The sequence below is a fragment of the Thunnus albacares genome, chromosome 12 (assembly GCF_914725855.1).
Source record: "Thunnus albacares chromosome 12, fThuAlb1.1, whole genome shotgun sequence".
NCBI classification, from domain to species: domain Eukaryota; kingdom Metazoa; phylum Chordata; class Actinopteri; order Scombriformes; family Scombridae; genus Thunnus; species Thunnus albacares.
The window spans coordinates 28,074,114-28,101,729 of record NC_058117.1 but is presented as its reverse complement, the minus strand read 5'-3'; the positions used below and the strand labels follow the sequence as shown (position 1 = coordinate 28,101,729).

General features: G+C 39.2%; 1 protein-coding gene across 11 annotated transcripts in view; it reads left to right on the top strand.

Annotated features, from left to right (window-relative positions):
• The window catches only part of LOC122994153 (disco-interacting protein 2 homolog C), a 242,333-nt gene that overhangs the window by 129,065 nt on the left and 85,652 nt on the right, over window positions 1–27,616 (top strand). For all 11 annotated transcript variants that reach the window (XM_044368700.1, XM_044368690.1, XM_044368693.1 and 8 more), the window contains exons 3-5: window positions 11,801–11,911; window positions 15,576–15,701; window positions 23,688–24,026. In XM_044368700.1, the coding sequence (XP_044224635.1) occupies window positions 11,801–11,911; window positions 15,576–15,701; window positions 23,688–24,026 (576 nt within the window). The remainder of the gene's footprint in view (window positions 1–11,800; window positions 11,912–15,575; window positions 15,702–23,687; window positions 24,027–27,616) is intronic.

Below are 27,616 nucleotides of genomic sequence, written 5' to 3'. Positions count from 1 at the left end.
GTCACTTGAGTCAGCGTCAGTTGGAGATGAAGACTTCAACTGTGAAAGTGAAAACAATCTCCGGAGGTGTTGAGTTTGAGGTTACCAGACCTCAAATGTAGCCTGGAGCTAGCAGCTCCAGGCTAGATTAGCCACTACTAGCATAGCACATCTGAATCTGTACGGTGGAGTTGCATTGTGGGAAAAGTAGTTTCCAGGTTTTGACAAGAAAGAAGAATACATGGGATAAAAAAAGATGATATCTCTGGTTCTGTTGCACCATTTCTGTCCGTTGTGAATCTGACGAACATTAAAAACCACTGGGTCAAAATTGTACCCAGTTTGGATCAATACAGCACCAATACAACACCGGGGTTAACTTCGCTAGCACAACAAGCTTTAGCTAAAAACTGTCACCAATGTTTTGTTACTCATATAAAACGATGTGCATGTGACATTCAAAAGATACACAAGTTATTAACAATCAATAACAAACCCTGACATGTAAGTTTAAACAGAGAAGAGAAGATTATAACAAGCTTTAGTTTGGCTAAATAAACCAATAGTAAAATAAAAAATAACACTGAAACTGGGTCAAAACAAGCCCTTTGTCTTCAGTAGCTTTCTGGATAACATTAACCCAGTATAGTGATGTGTTGGATCCAAACTGGTTAACATTTGAACCCAGTGATTTTTAGTGTGTATAGGAGTGCAGTGCTTCATTAGTAGAGTATCTTTCAATCATTTTTGATAGTTAGTGGAGCGTCACAGATGGGCTGATGAACATGTGATGATCTCCTCACAGCAGAGACGCAACAACTTTTCCACAATAAACCTGCTGACATGTTGACTGATAGACTGAAGGACTCTGAAATGTCTGTGCATTATTTCATATAAACTGAAAGAACAGACTTGAAATGATTTTCTGATGAACTTGGCTGTATGTAGTATTTTTGCACTCGTGGACTTTGACTACAGATACATGAAACCTACAGTAACTCTCTCTTTGGGACTTTCCATCAGCACTTTGTCTGTGCATAAAGGATGTGAGTAAAGAGACTTTTTATTACGTTGCCAAAATGTCAAAACAATGAAGATTATGGTGCTTTTACACAGAGAGAATTACTCTTATCTTATGATGACGATACTCTTATGTGGTCTTTGTTTGACTGACGAGCCCTGCAGGCTGTTCCAGGGTTTGAAAGTGCAATACTTCAGTTACAAGAATACATCTTTATTTATTTATGTTGTTCTTTTTGTCAAACGGGCTTCCAATTTGCACTTTTTGGTGTTTTCTTCTAAAGGAAACTAGATAGAAGATTTTCCTCCGATTTAATAAATCATCACCAGTTGAGTAGTTTTGGTAACGCACCACAGATTTTTTTTTTGTGTGTGTGTTCATACCTTTGATACAGAACGGTGAGGTGGGTCCGACCACCAACGATCTAAAAGTCCACTTTGTCGAGGTGTCATGAGAGCCTCTTACACGCAGCGTCATGCTGAGTGCTGAGGATGAGACTGGAGCGTCACTGGAGACCAGCAGACATGCTGGCATTGCCAAAGCTATTACTGGAATACACTGTGTGCGTGCATGTGTGTTAGTGTGTGTGTGTGTGTGTGTGTGTGTGTGTGTGTGTGTGTGTGTGTGTGTGTGTGTGTGTGTTTGTGTGTGTGTGTGTGTGTGTGTGTGTGCATCTTCACGGGGGGGGAGGGGGGGAGTCAGGAAGTACATGATGGGAAGGAATGAGGGGTGTGGGATGGAGAAAATGTGTGGTATTCACATCGAGGCCCAGTAGGGGGTCGTCCCCAGCTCACTTTGGGAAACCGGATGACACACACACACACACAGACACACACACACACACACACACACACAGTTGTGTTTCCATCACTTCAGCGGAGATCACATTACATTTATTTCCTGGACTCATATCCTGACCATGATAATAATAATACTACTAATAATAACAACAACAACAACAATCTTTTAATATAGAGCATTTTTTAAAACTGACACTACAAAGTGCTTCACATATTAAAACAGATTAATTAAAACTAATTCCAGTAATGTAAAATCAGGAGATAAAAGTAGGTTTTAGGAAGAGATTTAAAAGAAATCGCTGACTTCCTCACTTCTGCCCGAGGATCTTAAACACCGTTATGGTACTAAAAAGTCAGAAATATAGCAGAGATATAATCAGTAAATATGCTTCTTGTGATTGTTTGTTGTTTTTATACTGTTATAATGTTGGTTGTTTGTGTTACCTTACTTCCTTATTGAATTGATGTCAGATCATTCATGCATTCGTCCCACAAAAGGCCGTCTGTTCTGTAGTTTTTGTTTCTAAGGTTATTACTAAAGTTTTTACGCTTGTTGTCCACGTTGTCCACTCGCATATTTCAGATCAGATTCGGGCTCGAACATGTACGGATATATTTGAGAAGCTTTGAGTAAATAATGAGAAAAAACCGGACTACTACTACTTGTTCATTGTAGCCTCTGGAGCCTCTGAATCAGGGCTGATCAGGAGGGCGGGCCTTAAAAGAGACAGGAGCTGAAACAGCCTGTTTCAGACAGAGGCTGAACCGAGGGGCTGCATAAAGAGTCAGTATAAGATAAATAAGGAGTTTTTGGAAGTATAAATCATGCAAAGATGTTCCAGCAGAGTCCCAGAATAAAAATATAGACCTAGAAAAGTGCATGTTATGTCCTCTTTAAAATCAGTTGAAAACATACTGGGAGCCAGTGGAAAAAGACCATACTTTAAACTTAAACCAAGTCCTCATAATGTGACTGTATAACAGATTTATGTCCCCACAACATGAGTAATACCTTCTACATTCACACACACACACACACACACACTTTTACATGGAGCTATATCATCTGAACCCTGCATTCCCACGCACCAGTAACACACACACATATTACAAGCACACAAAACCCCCCGTTCTCTCATTTTCAGACCCTCTCTCACACATACTCGACAACACAATACTCCCTTTCTCTATCACATACACACACACACACACACACACACACACACACACACACACACACACACACACACTCACATACATGCGACACCGTTCCCTCCCCTGTGATGTATTTCAGCTCTGAGGCCTGTTAATCCACACTGCTTAGTACGCAGTCAGGCTGATATACTTTGATTAAAGCATTTACAGTGTTCAAAGTAATGGTTTTCCCCCAGTAACCCGGATTTACATGGTTTCACATTATAGATTAGGTTTAGTTTATTCAAGGAAGACTTTGATATCATGAGATCCAGCAGGCTGCCCTTTCAATATCAACCTTTAAAAAAAGAAAAGTGAGAATAAATAATAAATAAGTTATTGCTCTTATTGATTTGTACACTATGTGTAATATACAGTATCTATTTCGTTGTCCCTGAGGAGAAATTAATTTGAAGTCAAGTGAAATACAGAACATAAAACTTCCTAAATTCATTAAAACATGTTTGAAACAGTTGTTTCAAATCACCCACAGCTCCGTAAAACAATAACACCGGAGTACATCATCAATCCAACCCAGCCATCAAAGGTTAAAACTGTTTATTCTTTGAAGATTCATCATCAGCCGACTCATCGTTTAATAGTTTATGGCGTGTGAGATAAAAAAGAATTTCTTGCCCTTTTTTGCTTTAGCTGCTCTTAAATCTCAAGCTCAGATTCTCCATGTAGAGGACGGTGAGGCCTTCGAAATGACTCTTTTCTAAAAATAAATGTGAGACAGATCCAGCTGGTTTAACACCAGTGATCTCACTTTGCTTCGGAGGTTACTGTGGCCACAAAATCAAGTTTAACTAAAGGTGAAGATGCTTCGGTTGAGTCACAGCGGGACGAGTTCATCGAGACTGAAAAACGCAAAATCATTCCTCTCTTGATACCCCACAAGAATGATCAACCTCCACTAAAACCGCACATTAGAGGAAGTTAAATTACATATCCATCCGTCCATCCACTCAGGCGAGATTCATCCTGAATATGATTAATGGGACGGAGTCGGAGCGGGTCTGTTCCAGTCGGTGTTGACAGTCGGAAGATAAAATCACGTGTTGTGTGATGTGAAAAGATTCTAATCTTAAGTCTTCAGATCCGTTTTGCTGCCTGTCGTTCTCATAAAGAAAACATTTATTAAACATGTTTGATATTTGGCATCAGTGACCGATGACGTTACTTGTGTGTCATCCGACGGAGACGTAACGGTAAATAAACAGGCTGAAAGGAGAGGAAATGGTGAGCAAACAGGCTTTTAGTGTGAGAGAGAGAGAGTTGGACAACTGAAATGGAGGAAAAGCTGATTAAGCTGTTAAGAGAATGAAATGGTTTAAAAGCACCGACTGGAAAAATAGCTCCATCATCTGTTTATCTTGATGAACCAACTCTAAATATTTGCAGAACGGTAGTGGATGGAAACATGCATTAATATGAATTTGTTTTTTGTTGATATTCTGGAGATTAGACAAAAAAGAAATATACTAAATTTGGATGGAAGTCTGTTTATAGACTCACTGGTTGGTTTACCAAAGTCTTGCACAAAATTTCATGGGGTTTGACGGCATTTGAACACTATTTGAATACTTTAAATACTCATTTACTGATATTCATATTAACTAAACCTGATCAAAATCAGTTTTTAAATGCTGCACACCTTGACACATGATACATAATACATATATGTTCTCTATAAAAAAAAAAACTCCCAAACTATCCTATAACATCCCAAAACCTTAATAATCAGAATTTACAAGAACATCCACTCTTCTTTCTGGAATAAAGCAAAGCCTGCGAAGCCTTCCCTCTCTTATTTGTTCAGGTAAAGTGAAACATCTCGAGTCGTTTCATATCTCTCAGTCATCAGACACCTGCTCTTATCACGACGGAGTAATACGGCACCGGGGATTAAACTTGAACGAGCAGAAATTCTGCTGCTCAATCTGTCTGGATCTGCTGCTGAATGATGTGGAGACGATTCCCTGCGGTTACGGCAACAGCATGAGCTGCATCAATGACCACATGGATAAAAAAAGGATGATAAGAGGATCCACAGTTGCCCTCAGTGCAGGCACATCTTCAGACCGAGGCCTGCCTTGATAAAAAAAAACAAAAAAAAAACACTATTAGCATTTGTGGTTGAGCAGCTGAAGACGACTGAACTCCTGCTGATCACTGCTATGCTGGACCTGAAGATGAGTCCTGTGATGTCTGCACTGGGAGGAAAGCCGAAAGCCCTCAAGTCATGTCTGCGATGTTTTGCTTCTTATTGTGAGAAACACTTCCAATCTCACTGTGATGTAGCATCTGCGCTGCCCCCCCAGGAGAACATCTGCTCTCGTCATCAAGAAGCGATGAAGATATTCTGCAGCACTGATCGGCGTTACATCTGTTATCTCTGCTCCGAGGATGACCGTAAAGGCCGTACCGAAGCGTCGACAGCGAGCAGAAAGAGCTGTAGGGTGACTCGGCAAAAAAAAAGTCCAGCAGATGATCAAGGAGAAAGAGGAAAGATGTGAAGGTGATTTAGCTGGAGGAGAAGAAGCTATTAATCACTCTGCAGACAAAGCACAGAAAAGGTCTTCACAGCGCTGATCCGTATCATCGAGAGAAGAATCACTGATGTGACGCGGCAGATCAGATCTTGGCAGGAAACTGAAGTGGGTCGGTTCAACAAAGTCGGAGAAAAGCTGGAACAGGAGATGCTGAGCTGGAGATGCTCTTGTTTACAGAGGATCACACTCATTTTATATTATAACTTACCCTCCCAGCATCAAAATGCACCGCCTGCGGTACTTTGAGAAGGTCACAGCGGCTGCGTCAGGAGGTTTTTCGGTGAAGAATATGCAAAGATCTCGACGCCAGTAACCGAAGCAGATGTTTTATCATCACACACAGAAGCACAGCTCACGGATTCTTACAGTACGCGTGCCAGATCACGCTGGATCCAAACACTGCAAAACACACACCTGCTATTATCTAAAGAGAACAGAAAGGCAGCATTCATGAGAGAAGAAGAACAGAAATACTCCAGTCATCCAGAGAGAGAGGTTTCCTGGCAGGAACCTGAGTAAAGAGAGTCTGACTGGAAGTTGCTACTGGGAAGGCGGAGAGGAGCGGGACAGGAAGTCACAGTCACATACAGGGATATTAGCAGAGCCGGAGACTTTAATGAATGCGTGTTTGGACACGGTGATAAGTCTCAGGTGTTGGATTGTTATAAAAATAGTTACAAATTCAGACATAACAGCATGGAAACTCCCATCTCAGGTATGTGGTCCTGCAGAGTAGGAGTGTACCTGGATCACAGAGTCCAGACCACATTCAACCTCTCTATGCTGGACTTTGTATATAAAGCCTTATTCTGTGTTATAACCAGTTGTCACAACCACTCAAAGGAAGAAGTGGAGGAAAACAGTATTTGCCTCTAAAATGTACAATAGTTTAATACATTTAATAAGTCTTACAAATAAATAAACCCAAACCTCTTTTCTTACGTTCCATTAGTGGTTTCAGGATATCTACACGCTTTATTTTATGGTTTCCGTCACTTGTGAATAATTTACTAATAATTTACAAGAAGCTACTTGGAGAGTTATGAGAGGATTTTTTTTTTCTTGAAAGAAATGTTCCATTTTAAACCAAAGTAAATATTCATAAATAATGAATTTATTGTCGGAAACTCCTCTTGATACGCTGGACTGTACGCTTGACTGCAGACGAGTTTCACATTTTTTCACATGTTCAGCTGACTGAACGACTCTGCACTATAGCAGTTAATTGGTATTGATTAACTGGCATCCTTCAAACTGAACTTTGCATATATTTTTTTCCTAAAATTTGCACCAAATGACAGATTTGTTTCCAGGAAACTTTGAAACTTAAATGACTGTATAATTCCTGCTTCTTTATGTCACATTGCAGCAGAGTTTTCTCAACTCGCCGCATTCAGATTGAATGAAACTCCTGCGCAGCGACTCGCTGTTACTAACCAGAACACAGCGATTCATCATTCTTGCTCTACATGGAGGGGAAAAAAAGAAACCAAACTGTTGAAGTTGTTGGTTTCATGTGGTACTTGAATGTCATCACAAAACTTTTGCTGCTTACACTTAAAATCATTGAATCCTCTCAGCAAAGAGAAGCAAATAGTTGAACTAAATCAGCCAATATGTGAACACAATTTGTTGAGAGTAAAATAACAATGTCAGTGATTATACTGTTCACCTCCCGCCAGACCTGTGTATATATTATGGTTTTAGCTGTGAATGTGTTACTGTAACGGTACCAAGAAAAGCTCCCACAGTCTGTACATTTATTTTGATTGTCTGTGATGGACATAACTGACTGCAGGGAATATCAGCTTCATTTATTTATAAAGGTTAAAGTCACACTGAGATACAATAGGCTGCTGTAAATGTAATGAAAATGTAATCTACTAGTAATAAAAAAAGGTTTATGTGTAGATTTGTTATCTAGATTTTGTTTAAACTAACAAATTTGCTCATTTGGCCAAAAGAAGACTTTCATTCTAACTAGAAAACATGTATAGTTTAATACCATGTGAGTTAAATTAAAGGTTGTGTTATGAAGGATGAGGTTAGGTTGTAATTTCAACTAAAAATGCTCATAAATGTTTGTTATGTCTTTGCAGACCACCACAGTAAATCAACTTGCTCTTATGGGAAGAAACTTTGGTTTGTTTTGATGCGTCTGTCCCACAGACTGTATAAAAATATGGACGTAGTTACCGTGACGTGACCCGTTGGTTTCTGGACAGCGGTTTTGAAGCTCAAACAAGCTTAAACAAGCCACCTAGCGGCTGGCGGACTTGTCACTCAGAGCAGCCACGTCCTTCATTATGCATAACTTTACGGCTTAATAAAATTTAAACGGGTGAGTTATAAAAAAATTCACCCCCCGTACAGTTGTAATGAAAGGGGAAATTAGCTATAAATTGTACCAGGCTGTAAACATGTTTATTTCTGCTGTAAAGTTGGGCATTTTAACATGGGGGTCTATGGGGATTGACTCGCTTTTGGAGCCTCAAGTGGCCGTTCAAGGAACTGCAGTTTTGGCACGTCCGTGTATTTTTAGATCTGTTTGCGCTGCATCGTTTGGTGTTGAATGTGTGATCAGACTCTTAGTTTTATTTCTCTGATATTTCAAGAATAAAACTGTAATTTGGCTCAATTTTAATTGGTGCTTTTATTCAGCAAACGTTATTCTGTGGTTGGTTTTGTGTGCGACTTTTCTACCAAAACCAATAAATAGCGGCTGTACTAATTATGACTGTAGCGACGGAGGAAATCAGGTGACGTTATTATAAAGACACATGATGAACACGGGAGATTGTTGTTTGTTTGTTTCCCATTTCCAGCCACGAGTCAACAACACTTTTTTAAAACCATGACCAAAATGTCTCCATAACATCAACAAAGTATTTATTTTAACCCAAACCACGATCTCTCACTTAACCTAACCAAGTAAGTTTAGTGCCTAAACCTAACCAGACCTTAAAGGATGGGTTCACAATTTTTCAAATCTGTCTTAAAACCAACAGTCAGGAGCCCAAATTAACATTAAAAATATATGTTATGTAATATATGTTTTTCTTGCTGTAATCATTCCTCCTGTTCATACTGACCATTAGAAGATCCCTTCATAATACACTTACAATGGAAGTGATGGGGGACAAAATCCACAGTCCTTCTCCTGTGCAAAAATGTATTTAAAAGTTTATCTGAAGCTAATATGAAGCTTCAGTGTCTAAATGAGTCAAATCAAGTAGATATCTTTCAACGTTTCATTCTTTTTAGTGCCAAAGTCCCTCTTTTTTGTTACTATACTTCCACCTGCAGCTCAACAGGGAAACACTGTCCGAGGAAACACAAAGAGGGAATTTGATGCTATAAAGACTGTAAATGTGTCAGATATCCACTTGATATGACTAACTCAGACTGATGAAAGTGAACAGGAGGAATGAATACAGAGAGAAAAACCTTTCAGTGTTCATATGGACACCTGACTGTTGTTTTAAGAACCTGTCCTTTAACCGCAGCGTTGTTAAATCATAAAATGTGTTTTTTTGCAGCAGTGATTTGTAAGTTTTGGAAAGCACAGACAAATAATCTCATCCTGCTGATAGCGATGCCAGAGAATACCGAGGTCTCATACCTGTGTGATGAATAACTGATGATGAGTGATGTCATGTTTGTAGAAATCTTGCTTTGTATGTAATAAGTCAGCGTGAACCTGAAAGTTACTGGAACGAGCTCTCGGTTCGCAGATAAATGAACTACTGGTGTAACCAGAATGAGATTAACCACTCATAACACGGTTCAGCGTTTATTTTTCTTTCTCTCTGAGGGCCCTCTTAATCTCTTAGTCAGAACAAGCTGTGAGCCATGTAGTGTGCACTTTTTTAATGATTAATTCAGGCCTTTGTTATCTTTTCTTCAGTGTCTTTGATCTGGGAACACACTACAAACCTTAAATTATACACCAAACACAGCTGAGACAATTTAGTGTTTCAAAACTTTTACTGAACTGGAAAAAAAATTCTGTAACTGAAAAATTACATGATGATAAATATCAAAGGTTTTTATATTTCCACTGTTATTTTAATGCATTATATCAGAATCTGCACATTCTGTACATTTGTTGTCTTTGTATATAAATTGAATATATTAAAACATTTATAGCAATTTTCACTGTATAGATTAATGTTTAAGTATAAATTCCTTTATATTTTAGTTTATTGTTCTGTCTTTGTAATCTATATAATTATAAATTAGTATAACTGGGGATAATATCAGATAGATGATACTTGTGTTGACCCCAAATTTCTCAGCAATCGTTGTACTTGTTTGTTTAAAACTCCACCCGTCTGACACCTGAGAACAAACAATAAAGAGTCCTTACAGGTGAGACTTACTTGTATGTAGACATGCAGGTGCATCACTCAACACATTGAGTGTGTTTGTCTGCACTTCATATACTTAATATTGTGCCTCTCTTGTTTTAATTTACCTTATTGAGCTTAGTTTTCCAGCTTAAATCAGTCATTTATTTTCTAGATTTTTGTTATTGTCAACAAATCTCATGTGCAGAGCCAAACAGACAATGAATTCATCTACTTACAAGTATTGTGTGTGTATCCAAAGCCTGATATATCTTTATATATATATATATATATATATATATATATATATATATATATATATATATCTTTGTGCCGTAGACCTCCGTTATTGCACAGCTGCACATGTTCCTTCATCATGAAGAGTTCGGTCATGTTAGTTTGTTTAGAAATGACTGAAAAACTAATAAAACAGATCTGATATTTTCAGTCTTCGGAGAGTAGTTCTGTGTACAGTAGATGAACACTGAGCATGTGCGGGAACATGGTTCTGTTTACAGAGCTTCTCTGGTTATTTACAATGTACAGTGTCATACAAAGTCAAGAGATTGTGATATGCAGCACAACAAGCGAGTGAACAGAAGTGCTTTCCTGCACATGCTCAGTGGCGTCCGCCTCACACAGAACTACTCTCCAGAGACTGAAATCGCTGTTATTAGTGTTTGGAGCCGTTTCTAGGCAGACTAACATGACAACACCCAAAGGAACATGTCAGCCAGTGCAGCATTGTGGCTCATTGACGTGTTTTTAATTGTTTTTGGACAATAATGGAGGTCTACGGCACAGAGGAATAAGATATATCAGGATACAAACACAATACTTGTAAGTAGGATAAGTTAATTTTTAGTTTTGCTGCAAATCCCTGCACAAGCACTTAAAAATGTGACTGTGCCTTAAAATATTCCTGTGACTAATCAATAAATGGACAAACAGACATATAGGTATAAGCAATTTGCAGGGATAAGTAGAAGAAAAGAGGGAGAAAGAAAGACATTTCTAAAGAGTAAGTAGGACGAGTCCGGACTGGGGAATCCATCCATCCAGACTCCCCAGAGGAGACGGCAGAGCGAGGTATTTCCCAGACCTGTCATATATATCCCGGCACTGGCTGGTAGTCGTTACACGGTCGGCTAATCAACTTTTAGCTCTTCTCCCGAGCAGCAGCAGCAGCAGCAGCAGCAGTAGCAGAGACGCTCTGAGCCGAGCTGAGAGCGTTAATGAAGACAGACGAGGCCGGAAGTGTGAAGCTGAGATGGAGAGTCATAGATCAGTAGCTCTGGAGTGGTCGTAGCTGTCAGTAACAGAGCCGTTATTATCATCAAACTTATTGATCGGTGTGTAAGGAGGTTATTTTCTCTGAGTGTGTGTGTGTGTGTGTTTGTGGAGGCGTACACATATCTGCTGTGTCTTTGAGTTGTTGTATCTCACATGACAGGTTTGATTCAAAAATCCTCAAGAGAACAAATTTATTTTATGTTGTATCTTCATGATTATAGTGTAGCTTACCTCTGTTGTATTTTATTTCAGCTGTCTCTACTTTCTTTTTATTTGTAACACTGCAAAAAAAAAAAAAAATCCAGTTGACAAATAGATTCATACGTGTGTCAAATAAATGAAAAGAATCATTGTGATGAAACAATCGCAGCTGTTTCCTTTGCAAACTGAATTTCCTGGTGAGGAAGTGTGATTTTCTAGATGAGGTGTGTCATAGAACAATGATTACATCACAAATACTTAATACTAACAAACATACATCAGTATATGTATGTAATAATATACAAAATACACACAAAAATCCAAAAGGATGTACATGTTTTTACAAGATTATGCTGTTTAATAGATTTTTAGAAAGTTATAATATAAACTTGCGTCTTTCTGCACCAGGAATGGATCCGTCCATGGGACAGGAGAGGAGAACACCAGTCACCCCGTCCTCTTCCTCGCGGTACCACCGCCGACGGTCTTCTGGCTCCAGGGATGAACGCTACCGCTCCGGTAAGAGGCGGGGTCGTCCCCTCGACACCGCTTACCTTATGACGTCATCTCTCCCTCTTGTCTCGCAAACGAAGGCGTGTGTTATGACGTGAAGACAAAGAAATACGAGCTTATTTCTGTGGTAATTAGCTTCATTAGCATAGTGGCTAGTGTGTGATAACTTCAGCAAGACATGATAGATTTTTTTTTTCCTCCTATAAAGGTGATGATGTGATTATAATTTGGAGGCCTGTGCTGCATTCATTTGCATATCAATAAGCAAATCTGCTTTGAGTCTTGAATACTTTAATAAATGGAGATCAAATTAATGACACCAATGTGTTATATGCAGAGAATTACAGCAACAAAGAAATGCTGTATCTGTAGATGCAGCTTAAAGGAGCATGCCACCAATTTATAAGTTGTTGCAAAATAGCTGCAACGATTAGTTGATTAATCGATTAGTCGATCATCAGACAAATTAATGAAGCAACTCTGTTGATAGAGTAATCGTTTCTGTCATTTTTCACAGGTTCCAGCCTCTTAAAATGTGAAGATTTGTTGCTTTTGTTTGTCATATATGATAATAAACTCAATATTTTTGTATTTTCGACTTTTTGTCAAATAGAATGACACTTTTTAATACATGTTTTGGGATATCATGATTGGTATTTTTCAATATTTTATGATATTGACAAAATGAATAATTGATTAATTCATAATAAACATAATCGTTAGTCGCAGCCATATGATATATGAAGTACCACACAGTTGTATAATGTCTCTGAGGGCTCTGGGAAGACATGGGCACTTAGGCAGGGACAGTCTAAACAAGGGTCTAAACAAGGGTTTAAACAAGGGTTTAGACTGTGCTCCATACTAGGGGATAAAAAGTCAGGGTGGCTCTGCCTCCGCTGCTTCAATATTCAAGCAGCTGGTCGGGAAGCAACAGTCCTACTGTCATCTAGAGGTCCTTGTAGGTCTACTCGAGTCTTGTTAATTGAGTGGATCCAAGCAGATTTAGCGTCCCATCATCACAGTAGGAAAAGTGTGTGGGGTCATAAACTGTGAAGTTCAGGAATAGTTGAGGCAACATAGAAGAGTTTAAAAGAAAATGTTGAATAACATAACGCAATATCAGCAGTTTCATGCAAGTATTTTAAATTTTTGAAATGAGAGCAGCTGAGTCTGCTGCATTTTGCATCATTCAAAACTCGCTCTCTTTAAAAGAAAAGTCACAGGAAGGTTTTTTTTACGGGTCTGTTCTTTATGAGCCAAAGTTTTTGATGTGTGAAGACCTCCACGCTCTGAGGAAAGTCATCCTGAGGCGCTATAATGCAGCACCCTGCTGAGGATGATGCAACAAATCCAGTGTTTGGCATAAATCTGTGGAAGAAGTTTTAAGTTTTGTTCCATCTGGTGTTCAGTGAGGATTCATTTAAAGAGGACATATCATGCACATTTCCACATCTTTATTTATATTCTGGGACTCTGCTGGAATATCTTTCCATGATTTACAGTCCAAAAAAGCTCTTTATTTATCTCATACTGTCCATTTATGCAGCCTCTCAGTTCCTTCTTTGTCTGAAACAGGCTGTTTTAGCTCCTGTCTCTTTAAGACCCGCCTCCTGATGAGTCCACTCTGTTCTGATTGGTCAGTTTCAGGACACAGGAGACTTCAGCTGGCTATGTAAACAAACAATAGTAGTAATATTTCACTTATTTTTCTCATTTTTTTACTTGCAATGGAAACTTCTCAAATACATCCATACATGTTTAAGCCGAAATCCGATTGAGTGGACATTGTGGACATCCGTGAAACAATCATGCCGTTTGTGGGCATTCACAAATGATCTGATGTTACTATGACGAGGATGTAGAGGTAACTTTCCTAACGGGGCGTTCAGAGCAGGCTGAAGTCCTGGCTTTTGACTTTCAGGGAGCACTTTTACATACATTACCTCATGTTTTGGACCTTTGACCACATTTTACATCCGTCATAAAAAAAATCACAAAAACCAAGATATGTCCCCTTTAAGATTAACCAGTCTTTGTTAAATTCTTTTCAGTGGCGTCTCATTTCAAATGAATCTGTAGGCAGTGTAGTGAAGATATGCAGTTGTACTGTTATTGAAAAGTTGTCAGATTGTATCACTGGACCAGTTGAGAAAACACGGCTCGCTTTTTAAAATTTTATTCACACATGCTGTCGGAGACTTTTCAAGTTTGTTTGAGTTTGATATGACAGAAAATAAATCCTGCAGAAGCTTTTAGCACACTGAATATAAAAAAGGAAAAGCTGTGCAAGCACCTTAAAACACCACACACACACACACATGCACACTCACTTACACGCATCATGCATTCACACCCAGTTAACCAAAAGACTAAAACGTGCATTTAGATCTAAATTACCTCCGTTCCCCTGCACACACACACACACACACACACACACACACACACACAAGCCAAACAAACGTACATCTGTGAGCCCCATTCATTCTGACAAATGTCTTACTTATGTCATTATCGGGCCAACAGCCTGCCGTCTCCGTATCGTCGGGCTCTGTGTGTTTGCCTTCTGCCGGCAATGGACACCATTCAAACAAACCCAGCTGTGGCTTTATCGCGGCGCTTTATCTCGCTGGTAGAAACACTCATTTACAAAACGTCTTCATCGGCGATCCCTGAATTTAATCCAGTTGGAAACCACAGGGCCTCACGGGAGCCGCTGTCAAGCTGGGAATGTTTGTGTACGTAAACTGAAAGTGAATAAATGGGAACACGGAGCTCATTGTAACAGGAACACTGCAGCGCAAATACAGAGACCAGATGATAGTCCTGCTGAATGTTTTCCTACTCTGTCCCTTGCTGTTAGTGTGTCGGCTGCATCGACTGTGTCTGATTTCTCAATTATTTAGCACTTTTGCCCTGATGATTACACTGAGCCGCAGACGTTATTGGTGCCTGAAAAGTTGCCTTATTGCTGTTAGTTGTTAAGCTTATAGAATTTCTGCTTTATAGCAAAAATACATCAATTTCTGCCCGTTTTATTTGATTAAATCCTTATTAAAGGACCATAGCAGTTTTGTTTTTTAATGCTTTAGCTTAACATTAATTCTGACCATTTCCTTAAGCATGCCGCAATGTTTTAAACTCTCAAATGTCTTTCTTCTAACCTTTCATTCAGCTGCTGGTTTCCATGTAGTTTGCTACAGTCTGGTAGAGTTCATCTAACACAATGCAGCAATAACAGCTGTTAAAATCAAATGCAGACATGATGCTGCTCCCTTGATGGATAGTCAGTCCTCAGCAAGTTTTAAGAATTTACCAGATTATTTCCTTACTGTACAAAAATGAAAGGAAACCAATGACTGTCTGTGACTTTTCAACGCTGTGGTATTCCTTGAGAATGAGCCACAGTAATAAAAAAAAAAAAAAAGCATATTGGATATGTAATAAAACAGTTTAAACATGAAAAACTTTCCACCGTGGATTAGGAAAGTTCGACAAACACATAAAGGTCGTGATAGATTTCAGCTATTAGCACAATGGATTCAGGCTAAAAGCCTTGTGAAAGGTTATAGTGTATACAGTGTGTATTCGTGATCGTTTACTGGTACCGTTGTGGATGGATGTGATATATGAATCTGACTTGACACTTTGAAATCTTCTGTGTTTCTAGATGTGCACACAGAGGCGGTGCAGGCAGCCCTGGCCAAGCACAAAGAGAGGAAGATGGCGGTGCCGATGCCTTCGAAGCGACGGTCGCTGGTGGTCCAGACCTCCATGGACGCCTACACGCCACCAGGTAAAGAACGAAAAACACTTTGTTCTCACAGGTCTGCAACGAGCACAGTAAATATTATGACCTCAGTTGTTAATCATGATTATCAAAAAACTACTTCAATGCAATTTTTGTGTCATATAACAACGTGGTGACGGATTTCTAAATACAATATATGTTCAGAATGTGTCAAATATTTCAGTGTTTTGCCAAATATGTAATATATGTAATGTTTTTTCTGAGGTTTCTAGTTCATGTTGTTACCTACATGAAAAGGGTTTCTTCCAGTGGCCATTTTAGGGCATCTCATGCTCAACTTGTCAGGCTCAGCTCTACATCGTCTTTAGTCTAAGCAGCTTTTTTCCACCACAGGTGTCAGTTAGGCTTGAAATTAATTGCTAATGTTTAGCATTTGGCTCGAAGCACAGCTAATGTTAATAAACAAAACTTTTACATGAATCATTTCAAACTTTTGTTTGTTCGAACAGTTCAAACATTTGTCTCTGAGTGTGAATGAGAGTGGAACATACAAAACTAGCCGCCTGTAGCAGCCATTATGGCTAACTGCATAGAGACCTGCATCCAGATTGCTGGCCAGTCGAACCTCTCTGCATATTCATCCACACATGCTGGGTTGTTAACCTATCGTTGATTTTTACTGCGGTTAGACTGTTCTAAAGACACTCAAAAAACTTTAAGTCGTTGTTGTGCACAAGTCCCCAAATCTCTATAACAGAGCAAGCAAGTGTGAAGTTAGCATGAACCATAGAGCCACAGTGGCCACATTTATGGCCTTAATTCATCAGTTTCAAATAAACCGAAGTTATCCTTTAACTAATATTAGTTATATATAGTTATTAGTTGTGATCAAGAAATAGAAAGAAAAAAAAAGAGTCAAAAACAAGTTAAAAGTTTGTAAAACTGGCAGGATGTTGACATGCTGACATTTAGCCATGCTAGCACGCCAACTTAACAGATGTGCATTTAAGTTAACATGCAAATGTTTATTATATAACATTTAGAAACTGAGTTTGTTAACAGGTGTGTAGTTAGCATGTTAGCATGCTACGTTGAGTAGGTCTACTGTACTGTTGAGGCTGAATTCAGTCATTATCTGCTGTTTATAATGTTAGCATGTTTTTAGCACTTGATGAAAGGTATAACTAAAGTCATCAGGATTCATCCTGTGAATGTACATCACACAATTCCTGATAATACATTTTAATATTGTTCAGACATCTCTATATAAAGTGTTGGACCATATAGAGCTTTGTTGCTAGCTTAGCTAAAAAGTACATTTTAAAAATACACAATAATTGTTGCATCACTCTCTCACTGACTCCTAAAGACATTTTTTTTATAGTTTCTTTCACTGTGAATCACTGTAGATAAGAGTTGAAGCTTCTTTCTACAGTTTAAACAGCTATAAAATCACTGTGGATGCAATGCAGATGCAATTCTACTTCCTGTAGACTCGTACTGAGCTGTATCCTCTGGGAAAGACTTGTAACTGTCAGTCAGTCTGTCACATCTGCCCAGTTTGACATTCACGCTGTCAGTCATGTGCATCAATCAGTCATTCAGTGAGTCTGGCAGACAGCTGTTAGCTTACATAATAATTTGTATAATTTAGGGGTATTTGTATTTAAAAAAAAAAAAAAAAGATGATGATGTTAAATTAATGTCAATCACAGTAGTTATTCAACCATAAAAGAGAAAAAGAGATCTGTCTGTATGATTATGGATCTGATAAAAGCTGCTGCAGCAGGTGATGAAGCTGAGACTGTCCGCCAACTTGAGCTCATCATCACCTTCGACTCTCAATACTGCAAGAAGAAAGCAAGAAGATCTACTTTATTGCACTTGCTATAGTCACTGCTTTGGTATTTTAAGCAGATTATGGTTTCGGAAGTGAATCGGCTCGTCTTAGAGAGAGGATTTCTGTAATTTATGAAAGTAAACATTTAAAACTTATCATATCAGAAACAGGAGGGTTTAGCGCAACAATAACAGACAGAAGTTGTTCATTCTGGGTGACAATGATAACAAAATTCATTTTGTTTTATTATATTTGGGTTATAAAGCCTTAAAGACATGAAATATAAAGAGAAAATATGACTCTTTGTGGTGCAGTTTAATCTTTATAGTGTACAACATTAACACAGCATAATGTGAATATAAAAAGTGTTTTGTAAGCCTCAAAAAGAACTGTTTTTATGGTGTCATTAACACTGTCATTTCTTTGATATCAGACACTATTATGATATATTCTATTACTCTGTTAAACGCAGCACTAACATCAGAAACAGAAGTTTAAAGTTAAAAGGTCAGAAACACTGAAACAAGTTTTTTGAGATCTTAACTGATACCAGTGTCGTCATGGAGATCTGTTGAACTGCCAAAGGCTTTAGGCACTAAAGGGGCCAGTTTACTCTGTCTTTGGAAACCCCCTCACCCCCAAGTCTTTCCGATGTGGGATTTAGGGGGGGCTTGTGTAGATCCGATCCTGTAACTTTCTTGACAATCTGACATTCACCCACTTCTCTTTTTTTTCATTCTTGACACAACAATTTCTGTCACTTTTCATGTGAACCGCTGAGTGCGACACTACGACCGCCTTCCAAGAGCAATTCTGAAAATGTGCACCATCATCATCATCATCATCATCATCATTCCTCCTCTCAGCCAACTTTCACTCCACATTTGAGTGCAGCTGCTCAGAACAACAATAAACACTTTTGATTTCCGACTTGGTCACACAACCCGTCCAACAAACTAGTTCTGATCGACCATAGACTGACCCTTAATGATCCTGTACTGGTATTTGGAGATTTTGTGTAATTTTTCAAAAAGTAAGAATCCTTTGTTCACTCTTTGTTCATTTACTGTGTAATGAAATTCACTGGAATCACAGCGACAAAGTAAAATCAGAGACTTTTTTTTATTGCGCACATGTTCACATGTTCCATCATTCAGATGTCAAACAGTCATAAACTGAACCAGCAGAAACCATCACCGCTCATGAGTTTTAAATATCTGCAATAAATACGGGTTTGCAAAAATACAACATTATAATTATTTTGTAGGAGGATGCATCAGAAAAAGGGGCCGTTATAAAGTCTCCCTCCACTCAAAAATGTGTTTTTCTTCTTCTTCTTCTTTCACTTGGATATTTGAGCTTCTCTGTGCAGAACGATGCAGAGTTTGTTTTCACATTCATCTGCTGAAAGTGGAAAGTTTGAGAGAGCTCACCTCAGATCTCAGTTTAAGTCGTGCACCTACGAGCAGGATTTGTGACATCACAACTAGTTTAAAGCCAGTCGTGGTCCGATATGCGACTTACACAAGTGTGATGTGGAAACTTGAAGCTTTCAGAGCACAAACACTGAGAAAACAGACTTTAAAAGGAAGTAGGAGACATGAATGAACAATATTAACATTTTCATATATTCTGGATTTTTTAACCCTTTCATGCACAGTGGACAGCTGTTCAAAAGCTGTTTTCTTAGATATGCATGGGTTTTGATGGTATACTTGCACATCAGCCACCAGTGGAAAACCCACATCATACACACATTATTGCTCCAAGCAGAGTATTTTTATACATCTTAAAACACGTCTGGCAGGGATCTTTAAGTACAACTTTTTTCCGATCAGCTTCACTCAAACTAAACTTGTTGTTGAAGGACAGAAACTCTGCAGAGGATCTATCTGCTGACAGGGAGCCATAATCAATATGGATCAATTTAGAGGTTTTGAACCCTGTCAGGTCCTCGGGCTTTTATTTTCTCCTGACCTGGCAACACTGGTAGAGAAGGTGGCACCAACCCCCCAAAATCTCCCCCCTTTTTCCTCTTTCTGCATCTGTTTGATTGCATTTTTGAAGTTATATGTAAATGTGTAAATCCTGTAGATGAATATTACTTCTCTTTAAACTGATTTAGAGCATCTTTAGCTTCTGGTCTGTGACGTATTTCCACAGTATATGCATGTACTTCATAGTTTTTGATATAAAAATACTCTGATACTGATTTTTTTAACATATATTTGGCACATAACAAGAGATAAATGAACAGTTAACACAGGACATGTGATTAAAACCGGGAAAATGTGTTTTAAATGTCCAAACCGACAACGCCACTGTATACATCACTGCTTTCATCTCATCCCCGTAGCGTGCGAGGCAGGACTCGGCCGGGACGGGGCGGGTGGCGGTGGCACTCATCCATGTCTTTGTGGCGCTGGTGTTGTTTAATGAGGGTGTTAATGAGCCCATTATCTTTCTGGCTACAGGGTCGAGCTTCACACGGCTTCACTGAACCAGGCCGTGATTCAGACTAACGGCACAAAGAGGAAATGTACAACAACAATTAATGCAAATCTATTTTATTTGATCGGTTAAAGCAGATTGTACGAACGCTGCTCACTGGAGATGAAACCGTATTCTGTTATGATCAGAAGCAAAGTGTAAGAACACCTGGATGATGTCAAATTCACATCTTGCACCTCAACTTTTCTTCCATCCTGGCTTTTCTGTTAATCTCTTCATCATATTTTTCTTCTCTGTCCTCTCTTTATTCTCACTCTTAACATTCTCCCTTTTCCTCTTCATTCACGCTCCATTTCAAATAAAACTGGATGGAGATTTATGTGCTCTAATTACAGCATTACAGCACAGTTGCAATTTAAAAATTGGCTACATAAATAATATTTGATTCAACTCATACTGGCAATTATTCTAAGAAATGATGTTATGTTCAACAGGCTTTTATTAAATAAGAATCCAGTACTGAATCTACTTAACAAATCTAAATCTTTTCTAAGATGAATAACAAGTTTGTAAATCCAATAAAAAAGTCCAAAAAACTGTCCGTACTTTGTCTTCCGTACCTCCTTCTGAAGACCTCAATCTTTTTTTAAGAAAAGCTCACATTTATGTAGTTTAATTTCTAAAAAAAAAGACTAAAAAAATGTCCTAAAACAGCCGGGCACTGTTGTTTTTAGCAGACGTTATTCAAAAAGAAGTAAATGGTAAATGCAGTTGTTGGGGACTGTTTTCTGTGGCGGATTAATACATATTTGGTGCTCGAGTGAGTATTTCCACTAGCAGGACGGTTTATGTTGGATTCAGTCAAAATAAAACGACAGTGGACATGTTTTTGACATGTTTTTAATATGTGTTTTATGACAATAATGCAGCTCTATGAGGAACAGAGAAAAACAGAGGATTAAGATATATCAGACTTTGAATACACACACAGGTTTCTGTGTTTTCATGGGATTTGTTGATGATAAGAGAAACATAAAAAATGTGATCAGACTCATTCATAAACAAATCAGAGGGTTTTTTTTTAGCAATTCAGACACAAATCAATAAATGGCTACTGAAACTTAACCCTGTCGGACAGCGTTTCATGTCTCTGTTATTATGTTTGTCCACCCCTGTAGCTAGACTTCAGTATATAAAAATAGAGCTCACAAATATAACACACACACACACACACACACACACACACACACACACATGCATGCATGCAACGACAACAAAGGCAAATCTTTCAGAAATGGGCAAACACATTTCCTTCCTACACTAACACACACACATCCACATGTGCATCAGCAGTATAACAGCGGCGCTGTATGTACACAACATGCAGGAAACACATGATTTCTAAGTATTTTTTTTTTTTGCCATTTCTACTCAAAGCAAGGTTTAACAAGCCGCGATGAGTCACGCTCGCTGCACATGACACACGGAAACGTACAAAATCTATCTTGCAGATTTATAACGCACATGTCCTGTGGGAGCAGTAAAAGCAGTCACACACACACACACACACACACACACACACATATATACACACTCACATACACACTCGAGCTTGTCTGTCTGCCAGAGAGGTTCATCTGAGGACGGCAGCGTCGCGTGTTGCAGAGCAGCGTGTCATGTCGTGCAGGGATGACAAGCGAGGGAGGATTCTGATTTGCTCTTATTGGCTTTTAACAGATTTTTTTTTTTTAACATCTGCATTTTCTCAGTTTCTCAGTACGTCGTTAAATACAGTATATATTTCAGCTTTATGAAGAGCTGCTCAGTGTCAGGGGGCTTGCCAGATCTCTCTCTCTCTCTCTCTCTCTCTCTCTGCCTTTTTCTCTGTGTGTGTGTTTGTTTCACGAGATTCACCGGGTTGCCTGGCAGCATCTTATTTTCGTCGACATTATTTATGTTTCGTCGGTGGAAGCCGCAGGGTCCTTGCTGATAATGAGACACAGATTTGCCAATCAAGCATGTCAGCAGAAGCACCGTGGGAGTTAACATGTCGAGACCGCATCCAGTCCCATGGCATTTCAAACCACAAATGTCAGCTGTAAACCATGTCGATTAAGAAATGTCACCTTTTTAAAGTAAACACTGACCAAATAAGGAAACAGTCTTTGATATGAAATTTACTTTTAAACTAATGAAAAGGAGGATTGTTGGTGATGTACCTGGATGATGATTCTCCATGTTAACTCACTACATGAGTAATGGTAAAGCTTTAACATGATATAGCAGAATAAAGAGACACTTGTTCAGCCATGCAACAGTTGTTGGTTAATATATTTAAGATAGTCAGCTTTATTTTAGGGGTAATTCAGGTGAGGATCAAGGTGTTTTGGGTCATTTGAACAATTCATATACCATAAGAGTTGATATTTAAATCAATGTTTTATATTTACAACGGATCAAATAGCAACAAATAGTGCAAAAGGTTTTGTTCTTATTGACAAAACCACAGTAATTTTTTTGGGGGGGGGTCGTTTCTAGATGCAGGAGGCAGCTGTTTTTAGCAAACAAGCTCTAAACTCACTATACACTACCTGATCAGCAGCAAACGATGCAAAGACAAAGGTTAGCTACTAGCTGGTGAACATAGTGGAGCATTTAGCAGCTAAAGAGACTCTAAAACTCCTGGTGGAAGTTAAATCAGAGCTTAAAGCAGAGTGAATTTTGGACTTACATTCATCAGATGGACAGAAATGTGACTAGAGATGAATGATGATAATGTTGCTTTGTGTTTTCTTGGTGTCTAAATAGGCAACTGTTTGCAAACACAGTCACCATGTCGACTTTATAAGACAATATGTTCATGATTTTTTTATTTGTTGTGTTTCTTGTTGCACTTTTGCCTGTAAGCGACCAAAAAACCACATTCACATGAAGGTTTAAAGAGTTGTTTGAGTTGCATATTCCACATCGTTAACACAACCGGAGATGCTAACGAGCTAACCAATCACAGATCTTAGAGTGTCTGCACGGTATGTAAGCCTGATGTGTAGTTACATACATTTGTGCATACAAATCACCATTTACTTACTATGTCCGCAACTGCCCTGTGAGAAAAACACACACACACACACACACACACACACACACACACACACACACACACTGCACAGCACCTGTGTGTGAGAACTGGGTCAGCTTTTGTTGTTATTCATATTGCTACTAACAGTCTCATAATGCCGCAGGCATTATGGAAATCACATGCAAAACATAGGCACACACACACACACACACACACACACACACATGCACGCAACTGCACACACGGGCACACACACACACACACACACACACACACACACACACACACACACACACACACACACGCACACACATACTTTAGCCTTGAAAAAAGAAAAACAAACTTTACCCCATTCCCACCCTGCAGCAATTTTAAACAGATGGGAGCTGAAACCTTTCCAGACTGCAGACAATAGACTGAAACATGCATAAAAACTGTCTATCTGTCTGTCTCTAAATATAGCGTATTGTGTACTGTACTATCAGAGCTGGATGAAACCTGACTTAAGTTAATTAAAAGATCATTTTTTTCCACTTTGTTTTTAATTAATATTATGTTCTAGTAGAAAAGTCCATCATTTTAACTTTTGTTAATGTGCAAGACTCAAATCTTGATTTACATCTCTTTTTAGTTTATTTATCTCATCTCTTCTTCTCCTCAGACACCTCCTCAGGCTCCGAGGGCGAGGGTCAGGGCGACGGCGACGACGAGGAGGGAGGAGGAGGCGGCGAAGAGGAAGACGGAGGAGGAGGCGGCGGAGGGACCTCGTCCAGCCGCGAGGGGAGCATCAGCATGGAGCACTGGATCAGCCGCGCCATCCACGGCACCTCCTCCACCACCACCACCACCTCCTCCACCGCCTCCTCCTCTTCTTCCTCCACACGCAGCGGGGGAAGCGGGGCGGCTGGCGGCAGGCTGGCTGACGTCCTGGCTCAACATGTCCACATCTCTGCCCACCACCACCACCGCCACCACCATCACGACCACCACCGCAAGACAGGTAAGACGTGACGGTCTGGATGCTACTAATGCTAAAGCTAATCCAACCTTTGACCAGATATTTTAAGACACATGTAGACACCCTTAGCAAAGGACAGAGATCCTTAGACAAATACAAACACCTGAAAACAAAAAATACAGAAGCTTTTAGCAAAAACGGAGACCCTTAACCAAGTCCAGAGACAAAAATCTAGACATCTTTGGCAAAATCCAGACAACTGAAGCAAAGACGACTTACTTATTGAGCAAAATCCAGACAATTTAAGACAACTTACTTATTGAGCAAAATCCAGACCCGAAGATAAGAGATTGAGACACTCAGCCAAATCTAGACTCTCTAAGCAATATTCAGATAATCTTAATAAAATACAAACACCTTGAGTGAAGTACTTACTCCTTTTGCAAATACTAGAGACTCCGAGCCAAACCTAGACATCGTTAGCAAATTCTTGACACCTTAAACCAACTCCAAACACACTTAGCAAAATCCAGACACCTTTAGCAAACTTCAGATAACTTAAACAAGATACTGAGGTCCTTAGTCACATCCAGACATCTTTAACAAAGGCCAGACACACTTAGACAAAACTAGATACCTTTAGCCAAATACAAACACCTTCAACAAATTACAAAAAGGCCGAGAGACTCCAAGCCAAGCACAGACACACTTAGCCAACTCCTGACACACTTGGCCAAATCTAGACGCTACAAGCAAAGTCCAGACTCCCTTAAACGAATGCAGACACCTTTTATTAAAAATACAGACACCCTCAGAAAAGACCAGAGACCCTCAGCCAAATCTGGAGATACTTCTAGACACTCCAGACACCCTTAGCAAACTCTAAAGGTCCTTAGCCACAGCAAAACCCAGACACCTTTAAGAAAGACCTCGACACCCCTTTAGCAAAGTTCAGGCGTGTCTTCGGAGGAAATAATGGTGGCTGCTGATTGTGTCTGTGAGCCCAAGTAACGTGTTAATTGTTAGATGTTTATGGATATCTTCTCTGCTGTTGGACTGCATAGAAACCCATAAAACTGACAAACAGGAAAGGGAGGAGTCAAACAGGTCAACGATGTGTGTCATTGGGGTAAAAAGGCCTAAGTGGACTCTCAGAAAATACAACAACTAGTGCATGATGGTGACATTATAAGTGATATAAATCACCCTGATACTGCTTTCAATCTCCCTCCATCTTTGATCCTAAAAGGCTTCGCATGGACAGTTTATTTGTGGCACAAAACAAGTATCTGTGAATTTATAACAAAAGAATCAGACACATTCGCATAAATTATTTCAATGAATTTAAGAGATTTAAAAGACACTTAGTAACAGAATAATAATACGGACTCCAAAGTCGCCTTGTTAAAGACCCCAAAACTGAGAGATTTCTATATCACAACTGAACCAACTGATAAATATTTTGTAGCATCTGAGAAGAGTAACGTTTGCTGACTTTTGAGTAAAACTGACATATTTCAGTTTGCTTAAACTATTCCATATTTTACGGAAGACCTACAATCCCCTTAAGACACCATGGAGGTCCCAGTTTGAGATCGACCAAAGCCAAAAACTGCAGCTGAACTTCAAAGCTGATTCTATCTTAAAATAAAACTTCTTCATCTTTAGGTTCATTCCTAGTTGTAGGTAAACTGAGTTGGTTGTCGAGAGGTCTCTTGTGAAAGTGTGTGTTTGGGAGGGTTAGGGAGGTGTCTGTATGACGGGTTCAGTATATAGTGAGCAGGCGGGAAGGTTTAACGTTCTTTGAAGTTTAATAGTGTGAACTGTGGAGGTTTGGTGGTAAAGTGTGTTTAGGGTCGTATCCTCGTGTGCGGTGTGTAAATCTGCTTCCTGTTTTCACTCTGGTTTGTGTTTGTGATCCGTCCTGCTGTCATTCAACTATCATCCAGTTTTCTCTCCTTTGCCGATGTTTGCTGATGATGATAGTTTGAGAGGGTTTTGTGGAAGCATTTGTTTGTTTATTGGTCTGCAGGCCGCAGGAGTGATGAATCAGACGAACGTCCATCATGATGTTCTTTTGTTGAATCATTGCAATTTTCTCAGACCCCCGTTGAGTATTTGAAGCTTGGAATATACTTTTTTGAATAAAAATGCCAGAGAGTAGATATTTAAGATTTATTTTGTCCTGTGGAAACCAAAACCTTTCATGTGAAAACAGACTTGTTTTCAGCATGTTTACCAGACAATCCAATGCATTTTTAAACATTTTATTTAACAATTCAAACAACAGAGGAACACTCACTCCTTTACTTTTACTAAAAAACATCCAATTCGCTATATTAGGAGTTACATCTCCGTCATCATTTTCCCTGAATAGTGTATATTTACACTGATCAACATGTAATAGAAGTGTCATACAGTAGAAATGAAAACATTTCTGCAGAGAGATATTTCATTTTGATGTTACCTAGAGATGTTTAGCTCTAGTAGCAACCTTTCAATACCAAGAAAAGAGAAACAGTAAATCCTCTGAAATGAGATTAATCAAGGTGAAGCAAAAATGAAAACATTCGCAGGAATCAGACATTTTTCACTCACCCACAGAAAAAAATAAGCTCACAACTAGACACACTGTGACACTGAAGGCAGCAGACATTTGTTCCATTTTAAACTTTGTTTGTAGCCCGGAGGATTCTCAAAAAAACATTAAAACGCTCCATCCGAAGGACATATTGTGCATTTCTAACCATACTACACATTATTCTGGAGCGTAGCTGAAAGGGCAGGATACGATACCGACACTACAGCAGGGTGGAAGTTCCTTTTCAACTGGTTCAACCTATGTTCAGAGCATAAACACTGTAAGGCATCTGGGATAAAAGTGAAAAACCGGCGTGCTGCTGTCGCAGAATCTTGTTTGTGTTTTTTTTCCCTACTGTTTGCGGAGGTAACGTTGTGACTAAACGCTCTAATGGCGACAGGTTTGTTTTCATGCTGGCAATGCTGGTATCCAGCTCTGAAGATAATGCATGGACAGACACAGAGAGAGAGAGAGAGAGCACCCGCTAGCTCCTCCCAGCCAGCGTCCAGCTCCGTCATCGCTCAGATGTGACAGGAAAGGTTCTGTGCACGCCGTCGGTACACCAGTTTGTTTGTTTCTGCCCATTTTCACTGATTTCCTGTGTCACTGTTCCCTGCAGTCTCAAATTAGCAAAGTCAGAAAAGCGTTTCCAAGGGAGCAGCTATTAAAAACATGTGTGCCTCCGTAGAGGCAGCACTCAGTCTGGTTCAGAGAATGAACAGAGAAAGATGGTGAAGATTACTGTTAGAAAACATGTTTTAGAGAAGTTGTATTTTAGATATTATAGGCCTGATGAACTCAGAAGAACTAAATCATAAGTAAAAAAGTTGAAAGCGGTTCCTTTCATTTTGGAATTTGAGGAGAAATCCACCCATTTTCATCTTGAAGTAGTAAAAACAATGCAGGAAAAGTACTCGCACAAACGGTCTGTTTCAGTTTTGGTGTATAAATAAAAATAAAACATCATTTAAGTCGATTAACTTCACTGTCTCTCCTTAATTAGCAAATATAAATAGATATAAGGAACCTGGAACCTTGACCTTTGGAAACT